This window comes from Neopelma chrysocephalum, unplaced genomic scaffold, assembly GCF_003984885.1.
Source record: "Neopelma chrysocephalum unplaced genomic scaffold, ASM398488v2 Primary Assembly neopelma1_74, whole genome shotgun sequence".
Taxonomy (NCBI): domain Eukaryota; kingdom Metazoa; phylum Chordata; class Aves; order Passeriformes; family Pipridae; genus Neopelma; species Neopelma chrysocephalum.
The window spans coordinates 2,726,016-2,738,055 of NW_020897735.1; the positions used below are offsets into that span (position 1 = coordinate 2,726,016).

General features: G+C 49.8%; 1 protein-coding gene across 1 annotated transcript in view; it reads right to left on the reverse strand.

Annotated features, from left to right (window-relative positions):
- The window catches only part of ASTN2 (astrotactin 2), a 272,947-nt gene extending 270,163 nt beyond the window's left edge, over positions 1 to 2,784 (reverse strand). Inside the window, exon 1 of the mRNA XM_027687651.1 lies at positions 2,603 to 2,784. Within this exon, the coding sequence (XP_027543452.1) occupies positions 2,603 to 2,629 (27 nt within the window). The 5' untranslated portion in view covers positions 2,630 to 2,784. The remainder of the gene's footprint in view (positions 1 to 2,602) is intronic.
- Between the last annotated feature and the right edge of the window lie 9,256 nt (positions 2,785 to 12,040).

A 12,040-nucleotide genomic window follows, 5' to 3' on the forward strand; every position in this document is an offset into this window, starting at 1 on the left:
ACTCAGATGGAGGAGGAAGAGAGGGGAAAAAGCAAGCGTTACAACCACTTAAAGGAGATGGAAGGAAGCCCTTTCCCATGTCTCCTGTCCCGCCCAGTGTGATGCTGGGCTGATGATGAACAGGCACACAGAGCCTGAAACCCCAAGGCAGTGCTGAGGTGGGCTGGAATTCCTCATCTGTAGCAGGAATGGTGTTTTAGTCTATAGAGAGCACTCAAGAGACATTGGGTTTTATGGTGGGAAGAGGAAGGAAAAGTATTTGAGAAGCATCCCAGGGATGTCCAGCTGCATTTCGAGGCAAAAGGGATAAAGACACAGTAGGAATGGGAACAGGAGGGGGTTACCCACAGCCTCCCATGCCAAACACAGCATGGCCAGGGAACTCAAGTGATGAGGGCTTTCTGGGCTGTGAATTAGCTGGGGTCAGGGAACAAAGTAAAGGAGTGGGAAAGCAACCTGAACTGAGCCCGAGGAGCTGGGTGAAATATTCCACCCAGCATACAAATAATTGTGCCCATTTTATTTCAGCTACAGAACTCCATGTGGTCTTAAGGAGGAGAAAATGAAAAATAACAAAACACACAATTATCTTTGCTGATAACTCAAAACTTGGCTCAGGTTCACTCAAAAAGTTAATGAACCTTCTGAAAAATCTGGGCAAAGTTTCAAGCCTGTGCTGCAATCCTGATCCAGGGAAGGAATCTGCAGGGCTCCTGACTCCCCAGGGACAAGTGTGCAGTCCAGATCCCATCCCAGATCCCCATCCCTGCCTGGAACCTTGGCTCCTGCTGCAAGGAATACCAGGATTTACAAAAAAAGTGTAATTACAGCTCATTCTGTGTGGAAGGAATGCTTCCTTTTCTGTCTTCCTATTGGTTTTGCAGAAGGGAGGAGAGGCTCAGGGCAGGAATTAACTCTCACAACAAAGCCATGGGTGCTCCCATGAAAATGCTTCCCATGGCATTGCACACCTTCATGGGCTAACCCGGGATCAGGGGGCAGAAACATTCCTGCTGTGATATGCAGAGCAATGCCATCAACTCCACCCCACCAGCATCGCTGCTGCCGCTCTGAGGTGCAGCAAAGGAAGGCTCTGGGCAGCAACTTCTCCCAGGAACTTTCTCTCTAAGCATCAACCCACTACAATCCTCCTGTTGTATTGCAGAAAGAGCAGCTTTAGCAAGGGCTGGGGATCAGGACTGAGTCTCTCCCCACTAAAGAAAATCTGCATTTCGAGCAGGAATCACCAGTCTCCAGAGACAGTGTCTCCCTCCAGACACAGCCGTGTCTCTGTAGCTCAGGTTTGCCACAACAGCCAAACAGTCCCACACTCAAAGCAGGACTGAGCTTTTCACACCCACACGTGTATTCCCGTTGTCTTCCTTCCCTGCTCTGTCTCTCCCTTATATATTCAGGCTCATTTTCCAAGTATACAAGTTTAACCCTTCCCCCACATGGCAATATTCCATCCCACTGACACCTTTAGCAGGACATAAAACCATTCCCTATCCAACCCAACAAGCTGCAGTCCACAATTCCTTTCCCTTCTACCATCCTACATCTTATCTTGCCCAACAGCCTTAATGCCAAGCCTCTCTCCATGCTCACACACAGTGCCCAATCTAAAGCCCCACTGAGAAATGCTTAGACACTCAAAAAAAACAGATTTAAGTTGTAAAAGCCGAATATCCACTTGTAAAATGAAAAAAAAGTACAGACTTTGTGCGCTGTCTCTGTTCCTCCTTCCAAAACAAAGGACAGAAACTGTGGAGATGATGCACAAGTTTCAAGAGATGAACAGTTTCACCTTTTGCAGAGCGGCTCTGATAGGATCCCCAGTGCCATAAGAGACTTCCTTTGGGCAAACAGATGACATGCACACACACTGCATATACAAACATGACTTCTTTTTTTCTTTTATTCACAGTTTTTCTGATGAGACTTAAGGGACAATACCCTGAGTCTCATTTCATGGATGGAGCTCTAAAACAGAACACTGATGGACCAGATCCAAATATGTTGGCAACCACCTGATACAATACCAAAACAAGCACTTTAAAAGGCAATAGAGCACATCCACAATCTGTTAATAAAAGGTCACAAACACCTGAGATGGAGATATTGAAAGCACCTGGACCCTCTTTTTACTTTTAGTTCAGACTTGTCCTTTGCAAGAGATGCTGCAGCCTCTATTCACTGAACAGGTAAAATTCAGTTTCAGAAAGAAATGACCAAGCCAAAAATCTTGCTTTTGAACAGACCAAAATGCAAGACCAAGGAGAAATACTCCAGTGACACCTCACCACTTTCCAGCAGAGACAAAGAGGAACCACAAGGATCCTTGACACCCTCCCAACAGCTTTTTCCCCCAGTCTCTGTTGCTTGATTTTGTTTCATTTTCTCAGAAGACCAAACACTCTCTTTTTTTTTCTGGCCCATTCAAACACATCTCTCCCTTTCTGGAGACCCAGCCAAGAAGGGACACAGACATTTGCAAACCGAACTTGCCACCCTGCTCCTCATCACCCACCTCTTACCACAAAGTAAGAACCTCCGAGGGGGTTCTCTGTCCCCTCCAATACCATTGGCAGCTTTGACTCACCATGACTGAGATATGAAGGATGTGCATCTGCTCCTCCACTATCTCCGAGGGCTCCTGGAGGCTGGGGGGGGGTGGCCCGGGAGAGCTGCTCGGCGCTGCTCATGGAGACGTGGAAGTACAGGGTGCCGTTCTCCAGCCACTGCTGCTTCCAGTGCACCAGCGAGATGTCAGCCACGGTCCCCGACATCTCTGCAGGGGTAAAACACACAAGGAGGATGTGAAGGATCAGTTGTTTTTCCCCACAATGCTCAAAGGTATTATTCTAAACGATCCAGGAAATTGAGATTGAGTTTTACCCCGGCACTGGTTCTATATCATCATCTACAGGATGAGCTTGAGCGTTATTTTTTAGCCTCTGCCTGCTATTTCCCCCAAATGTGAACAGTAAAGTTTGTCTTCCTTAATAAAAAGCAAGGGGCTACAGAGTGCTTTGGGATTTCTAGACTAGGAAGGCAGCAACAGTAAAGAACACATTACACAGGCTGCCTTTAACCTTCTATAGCTCTCCAAGGAAACAGGCTGGAAGGAGCTCCCAGGGATCTGCAGCCAAGCCTAAGGGAGCTCTGTGAGTCGGCACAGGGAGGACACTCAGTGCAGGATGCAGACACCAGTCCACACTTTGCTGCCATTACAATGGAAACCTTCCTCCAGGTGCAAGGCAGCACCACAGCTGTACTGAACAGGGATGCTCCCAGCACAGACCACAAGCACCAGCAAGAAGAGATGACCACCAGGCTTGACAAATATCTATTGACCTTGAGGTGGCATCTCTTGGTCACCTTCTGCAGCTTCTGTTGGTTTCACATCCCACCTAATCCTGATTTACACCACAAGCACCCTGGGAGCTGAGATTACAGCAGCCCAGCACACACATCCACTATGTCAGCCTCCCCAACCTAGGGCACTGCACCAAATCAGGGCTTGGACAACGCAAAGGGCAGCCCCAGACCTGCAGTCCCAGCAGAGGCAGCATCTCCCAGCCTCAGCTGCAGCTCCTGCCTGGGCCAGGAGCACTGACAGCTCCTCAGCTGCCCATCACGTTGCAAGCGGATCTCTGCACAGGGTGGATTTGGCAGTTTGGCAGCTGAATCAAAACAACCAAAAAAATAAAAAACAAACCCAAAAAAACAAGCACGAAATGAGCCAAAATATTTCTCCTTCCACCACCTCTTTTTTTGTGTGTTTGTTTTTCCATTTGTGATATAAGCAATGGGAAGCAATTCAGCTCCTCTTAGTCACTGGGCCCACAGCTTCGGCAGTCACCTGCTTTGAGGTAGACCCAAATTCAATTCCCTCATGTTTAGGAAGAACAACCAGCTATAACAGAGCACCACCCCACTGTCTGCAGGTGTGTCTGCTCCAGAACAGCCAACAGCACGAGCTCAGAGACTCCTGGCACCACGGTGGGCACAGAGACAAGGTCCTCCTTCTCCACACCTTGGCCACAGAGGGTCAGCAGGAGGACAGGGATCGTTCCCCTGTTGGCAAAGCAGCCAGGGAATGGTGACGGCATTTGGCATTTCGTTATCCTGAACCCAGCAGGGCAAAAGCACATCCAGGAAGGAACAAGCCCAGCTGAGTCTGTCCTGAGGAGTCACCCACACCTTGCAGGACAAGATGCTTCAAGACACTTGGGTGCTGGCTGGCAAGGAGCCACTCAGGCTACAAAGAGCAGGCACTTCCACTTCTACACACCCGCATCAGAACCCAACAAAAAAACCCTCTTGATCTTTCAGGAGCAGTTTTTCCCACCCCTAAAATCAATACATTTTCCAGTAGCAAGCTCCAGGCTTTCTATCATGGATCAAAACAGAGTCAACCAACCTGCTCACAGAGCAGCCCCCATCATGCCACAACAGATCCTCTCTTGCTGCAGGGCTGAGGGCAGGGACAAGGTCACCCCGTTACTGCCAACTCCCGGATTCAGCACCTCACTTTTTACCCTGCTGACACACCTGAGCTGCTGCATTGGCACCTCAGTCTCATCAGAGGAGTTTGCTCATTGCCTCTGCCCTCCCAACACAGCTCCAGTCCTTATCCCCAATCCCTGTGGGCACCTGAGCACCAACAGAGAAAAACCAAACAGCTCCTAACCCTGCATGGATCCATCAGGAGCCCACACTTACCCTTTGGAGGGGACACATGAGCTCCCTGTCACATCTCTGTCACTGCTGTGACATCTCTCCTAATGACCCTTCCCTCCTTTAATAAAATGAGCTGTTTGCTGGAGCAAATCAGGAGCAAGAGGTGTTGTTGCTTGCACTCTGTAACCTGTAAATCACAGCAGCCCCGAGGCTCTCACTGCAGGACAGCGGCTTCTGCAAGATCTGGGAATCTGATGAAATGAGTCTTGTGTCTCTTCACCCCAAAAAGGCTAAAGCAGAGGGTTTCTTACAGCAGTAAAAGAACAAAATGAGAGGAATATCAAGGCTCCTTAATTGCAATCGCCTTCCCAGCAATACTTCAAAGGTCTGTACAGAAAAGCATCTCCTTGTCTAATTAAAATCAAAACAAATGCTACTTTTAGGAGCAGAAGCACTTGCTCATCTCTGCAGCAGAAATCCATGATCATCCACAGAGGCAAACAGGGCCATGGGAGAGCACAGAAGCATCAAGGGACAGACTCTGTAATGCAAAGCCATAATCTTAATTCTGTCCAGGGGGACAGCCACCCACAGGAGGGGATGATTTACAGCATTACACTCTCATCACACACACATCCCTGCAGCAGACCTTCCCAAAAGAGCTCAGGAAGGAGGTTATATCACCCACAGCACAGACCCCACGTGGGTGCCACCACGACCCCACTGCTACAGTTCCAAAGGCAACATCACAGTAGGGAGGCAGGGAAAAAAACCCTCCAGGGTCAATCTTTCTCCAAATTTTTTTCCCTTACAAACACATTTTTTTGCATGGGACATTTAAAAGGATCACAGAGAACATTTCTCAGGAGTTCTGAAATATAGGCAATTTTTTGGATTTTAGCCTAGACTGAAGATAAGCCTGTTTCATTTTCAAAAGGTCTCTTCCAAAAGTAGAAACTTCAATTTAACATTCATTTTACAATTTTAAGCAAACCCAGTAACCAGGCAGTTTGTGACAAACACTGACTTGCCAAGCCTGGATACCTGTTCCCAGACATTTATAAAACACTTGTGTGCTCAACACCCCTGAGCCCTCATTGCAGGACACTTATTACCCCCCCAGCATCACCAGGACACGATGAAACTCCATCAAATTCACTACTCACAATAAAAAAAAAGGTTTTTTTTACGCCCTGTAGCTGCTGAATTCTTCAATATCCAAACACAGGGAAGTTTCTTGGCCTCATATACTTGACACAAATACTCCACTGCCTGTGTTTCACTGGACACACATCGTCACTCCACTATCTGCACAGTACTTACAGCACTGATAGCCCGTCCATCAGAAAGGATGTAATAGTCTGCAGCAAGATTGCCTGTTATCAGAGCTTTCCAATGCTTTTGGAACAAATTAAGGGCATTCCTGCACCAAAACTGAATGAGATACAGTTAAGGTTTTAAATGGGCAGCAATGGAAAAAGCACTTGTGGTCTAGAGCTGTTTAAAATCTCAGTATCTGGCAGATGGGGAGCTCTCAGATGGGGTTCAAACGCAGCTTTGTGGGTAAAACACCGAGTAAAACAGCCAAACAGATCATAAAACATCTGCCATGCCATCCTCCTACCTGCTCACTGTGCTCAGCAGCAGAGAAGGGATATGAGGGTCCTCATTCCCTGCAGCAGCCAGCCAGGCTCCTTCCCTTCTCCCCATCCAAAGGCCCCAGGCAACCACATTTCTCCATCCCAGAGCAGAGGATCCAAGGAACCTGTTCCCCCTCGCAACACCAGCAGAAATGGCTCCACTCCAGCCTCCCCCAGCTGCCTCCTCAGCTCTTCACACCTGCCCTTCATTTCCCATCACTCAGCTCAGCTGAGCCCAGGGGCAGCACCCACCAGCCTTCAACACCACCTGAGGATGGTTTGAATTTAAGAAAAGGGCACACAGCATTTTCTCCTTTTCTGCCCTTCCTGAAGCTCTGTGCCTCGTAAACTACAACTTCCAACGTTTTCCTTGGAAATAAAACAAGCAATCCAACTAAACCCTTCTCAAGGATCAATCCCCAATGTGAGCTCGTGCCCATCCAGGACAAGGCAGGGGACAGCAGTGACCACAGCAAGATCCCTTCCAAACAATGCTCTAATTCCATTTTCCCCTTTGCTGTTGCTACAAACCTTACATATAAACATTTCATTGAAGTCTTCACGTTGTATTACAATCAAACTTAAAAGCAAAAGGGCCTAAATGCATTTGGTTGGGGACCAAGACGATTCCCATAAAAGCAGATTATGCTGACATGATGAATATAAAACGAAACAGCAGATATTAAAGTTGGAGGATTGTTACTCCATGCCTTCGGGTTACTGGCCGTCCTACCCACCTCCTCCCTCCTCTCCCCCCTCCCACTGGCTTTCAATGAAGGCAGAGAAAGCCTTTTCACCTCTGCCTTCTCCAAGGAAGGCTGCCAGGCTTAAAATATTCACTATCTCCCCCAACCCACCCCCCCCAGACCTTATGCAATGCTTCAACATTCATCAGTTATTCGGGAGGCTGCAGCCCTGCCTTCTCTGTCATGGCGTTTTACAAAGCCTGTTTTATATTTAATTGGCTTGTTCTCGCTAATCTACCATGATTATTGTAGTTTTATTCCATTCTTGAAGGTCATTATTAAAATAAGCCGTTTTGCTTACGGCTGCTCATCCCCGCACAGTTCCCCGCCCCCGGATAACCAAACCCTCCTTGTGCTTCCTCCCCGGTGCTGCTCAGACCCTGGGACCCGCTGGGCTCCTTTCCTCTAAGTACCAAGTCCTTGGTGTGACGGGTGAGAAGCCAGTGAGTAATTTCCAGTGCCCGGATCCAGGCTCCTCCTGCCTTTTTTCCTCCCCACCTGCTTCATCCCAGCAGGACTTGCACCCTGCAGCCAGGCTTCATCGGCTCACCTGCACAACTCAGTGTCTTAATCTGCTGGCAGAGCAAAAGCTGGAGATCTGTTTAGGGATTGTATTTCCTTTTACAACCTTGGCATCCTCTTCTTGCCCATTCATCACCCCTCATCCTGCAACCCCACTCCTCCCGCTGTTATTCCAGGGGCTCTCCTGAGTTAATGTTCTCCAGAGGCGCCAACCTCCAGCGAAGTGTTAGTTTAGAGATTCTTCGGTGCTAGCTACCACTTATGCTAATAAACCAAATTTATGCAGAAAGTCATAAACAGAGAGCTCTCCCCAGTGCCCTTGCCAGCGCAGGATTGCTCCCTGTGGAATAGATTATCACACTCTGTGCAGACTAGTTCCGAAACGACTCTAGTAATGGGGCTTCCCCCCTGCTCCCCAGGGGGCTATTCTGCAGTCAAACAGACCCGAAGAGTTCTAAGGGTTTGGGTCTTTTGGTGGCAACGCGGTGGGTTTTTTTATCCCAGTCATTAGCTCAGGTTTTTTTCTTCCCCTTCCCCACTGCTGGGTTTTTAACGTGTTTCTTCCCCTCCGCACCTCCTCCCCTTCTCCCCTCGCAGCACTCCCTGGGGCAGCACACAAACGCAGCTGCAGATCGTAAAAGGTAATGGAGGAGCTCAGAAGTTTAAGAAAGGGGGGAAAAAAAGATGACAAGCTCCCTCTGATCATCTCTTTTCAAAGCCCCTGTCTGTGAGAACACAGTGCTGCACCCGCAGGGCGTTTCAGGGGTGGCTCCGGCGCTGTGCGTGTCTGCAGGGATACAGAATCATGGAATTGTTTGGGTTAGAAAATCCCTCTAAAATCATCATTAACGCAGCACTGACAAATCCAAGACATGGTGTGTGTCCAGGGATGGTGCTGGATGGAGGAGGGCTTCAGGCAGCCTTGCTCTAGGGGTGGTCCATGGGGGGACCTCACTGGTTTTTTTAAGAAAATACTTTAGGTAAATGTAATTATTGTGAAATGCAGCAAGAGGTCAGCAGACTTCATTATCCAGAGACGGTCCAGGAGATGAGCTGGGTGAGCAGGGAGGACAGAGTCAGCCCCTCCGAGGCTCCCCTGGAAACATTCCCAGACAACCAGAGGGTTGGGCTGCTCCAACACAGCTCTCTTCGTCTCAGCTCCAGAGACCTCTGCACCATCCCCACATCCCTTCAGCCTCTCTAATCCCAGGCTTCAGGGTCCCTGTTCATGTCAGGGAGGGGATATTGATTTGCCTGTGCTGCCTACAGATCACAGTCTGACTCCACACACCTCAGAGAAGCTCGGCGTGCTCGGCGCTCCTGCAGCTGCTTTCAGCAATTCAGGCTCTAGTACATTACCCTTATTTATAATGCTGGGCCTTCAGCGTGGCGCCTCAGGCACTCCAAAATTATTACAGGGCCCTTTGACTTTCAATTCCCTTCCGTTCCATTCCATTTTTATTCGTCAGCAGAGGCTCCCCCTGACTCGCGCGCAGGCAGATGGGGCTGCTGCCCCTTCAGCCAATCCTATGGGAATTGCTGGCACCCAGCTGGACAGGAGTCATCTCTGTTTGAAGAAAAAACACCAGGGATGGGAGGGCAGGTGGGAGAGTGCTTCTGGGTGAGGCTTTCCCAAAGAGATGAGACACCCAGGCTTGGAGCAGCACTGGGGGTGCTCAGTCACAGCCCCTCCATGGTGCCATCCATCCGGCTGATGCTTAAAAATAAGGTGAAGGAATGTGACTTCAAGCACCAGAGCCTCTCTCTACACCCTGCAGAGATGAAGGGCAGTGTGTAAGAGGGATGGGTGTGATAGGGGTGCCCTGATGCACAGATTTTGCCCTCCAGCCCTGTCTTCTTCCCCAGTCCCCACCCCTCTGTTAAGGAACAGGAGTTTGCTTTGGAGCTGCTTTAGGGTTTTACTGAAAAGCTCATGCTTTGCCACTTCTCTGGAGCTTCCTGGCTCACCCAAGAGAAGCACAGGGCTCACTGCTGAAAGAGCACAAGAAGGTGTGAGGAAGAAGGTCCCTGTGTCAGAGGAGAAAGCTGCTGGTCCATGAAATCTGCTGCTGTGCAGATGCACAAGGAAAGCTGTGAAAGTCTTCTGCTCCCCACTTACTCCAGATCCTCAAAACCAACATCAGACAGACCTGATAACTGGGGAGAAAAATGTCTACCTGAAAGGTACAAGCATCATTTTTTCATGGTCCAATTATTAATCTCTGATAGAGGAATCAGTGCCTTTGATTTTGAAGCTTTTCTGCAGGTAACAGGCACCCAACACTGGCCCAGCGCTGCGTTAAGGGTGGATTACGTGAGACAGGTTTTCATGCAGACCATAGGGATGTCCTGGCTCAGGAAACCCAGCAACGGGCAGGAGATGAGCGGATCTGCATCAGGGCAGGCAAGGCTGCTCAGCCCTGACCACTGTTTAATCCTCAAGGCCAGGCAGAGCTCAGCTAAGTGGAGGTGCTGGAGTGCCCCCGCACATCAGTGCCTGCGGGGTGACACTGGAGCTTCACCTGGAGCCTGAGCAGATCTGAAGTGTCTAATGACACAACCGGAGGCTACTGAGAGGAGCTGCTGCATGTGATAACCACTCTCTTGGTTTTTCACTGCAGCTGAGGAGGCACGAGGGAGGCAGCTGGGTGGGAAGGCACAGGGAAGGCACCATCACCTGCAGCGGCAGCACTTGATCCCCAAGCGGGCAGGAAATGCTGGCACATGGAAACATGGCCAGATGGGTCCTGCTGATATTTTAACCCAAATCCCACAGCAGAAGGGAGCAGGTGCCCAGCCGGTGCCCCCCTGCCTGCATCCCTCCTGCTTTCTTTTCCTTGTCACCAGTGAGGCTGGGGTGGGGATGCCTTTTCCCGGGGCAGCCAGCAGCACCTCAGACACAGACACTGTCGCAGAGGAGCAGCCCCAAGAGTCATTATGGCACTGGATAAGGCTTGTGCAAAGGGAAAACATTTCATTTTTGGAAAACCACCCTTACAGCCTCTTCCCTGTACAGGTTACAGTGGCACCTGCAACTTTTTCTTTGACTATGAGTTTCTGCAGGAGCTGAGGGCTGGGAGCAGGGCAGAGGGGGCAGAGGGCAGCCCAGCACAGCGGGGTGGGCACTGGGACAGAGCAGGACTGTCACACAGGCAAAGGGACACAGAGGGAATGCTCTTGTCTTTCCTGCAAGCTGTGACAGGAGCAGAAGGGCAACGTGACCTATTCAGGTGACCTGAAGAGCGAGGCAAAGCCAGGCAGGCTCCACAAGAAGGCAGAGAGGTGTGTTCACAGCATCTGCCTTTCTGCACAGGTACACCAGGGAGTGAGCGCCGGCCCTGAGGGGTGAGTGTCACTCTAAGCTTGATTAGAACTAGCCCAGTGCTTTATAACCTCTCTGCATTTTTAAATGTCTCTCTTTGGGAAACAGACCTCTTAAAATGATAAGGTAGTTTGATAGCTCAGGGCACTGCCAGACTGTGAAGTAATTTTTCTAGAATGGTTCCTCCAGAGATTTCCCTTCCCAGCAGGGAGGTGGGATGGGCAGAGGAGGAGAAGAAAGCAGGGCAGGAGGAGAGAGGAGGTCTAGTCGCCTTCTCCAGAGACAAACACAAGGATAGTTCCACCTCCTGAGACATGGATGTCCTTCTCCAAGGAGAGGGAGCCGACTGGACATTTTCAGGAAAAAAACAGCAAGTGGATTACTTGGGATCTTCAGCCTGTGTGTCACCTGGAGCACCAGGTGGGTGTATCAAAAGCCAAGTAGCCTGAAAATTCTGGACATACACTCCCTTGACCAAATAAGCAAAAATATCAGTTACCAGGACTGAGTATTTGCTGGAGCCCCTCCACGGGGATCGTGATGGGGCTCCTACACTAAGAGGGTCCCTTCCCTGCTGTCAAGGCAGACACCCACAAGGGTTAAAAAGGATTAAAAAGGATTAAGGGTCATTTCTCTTCTCCAGGAGAGATTTTTGTGTGCTCACTCCATGGAAAGCCCCCAGAGCCTCCCAGGTACCACCCAAGTACCCACGTTCTGTCCTGGCTACGCAGAAACCCCAAATTCATCAAGTTCTTGCAACCTCACAGAAAAGTCACTTCTCTCTAAGACTGTTACACCTCAAGGACTGACCTTGCACGTTTATCTACCCATCACCCAGAGAGATTCCATCAGCCTGGGACACACCAACAGCCTGCTGTTGGCCAAGCACCACCGGGTTTCTGCAGGAAAGGAGAAAACCCCAACAAGGGCTATGGGAGAGCAGACTGCTGCTCCCTGAAAATGCCATCCTGGAGTGCCAGACACTCCTGAGCAAGACAGACCACCTGGGCAGGCTCAGCTCTGCAGCCAAAGGCGGCAGTGGGAGGCTACAAACCATCCAGCTGCCAGAAGCAAAAGGGTTCACTGAAATTAGCTGTGAAAATCCTCACCTCTCCCTGGACTGA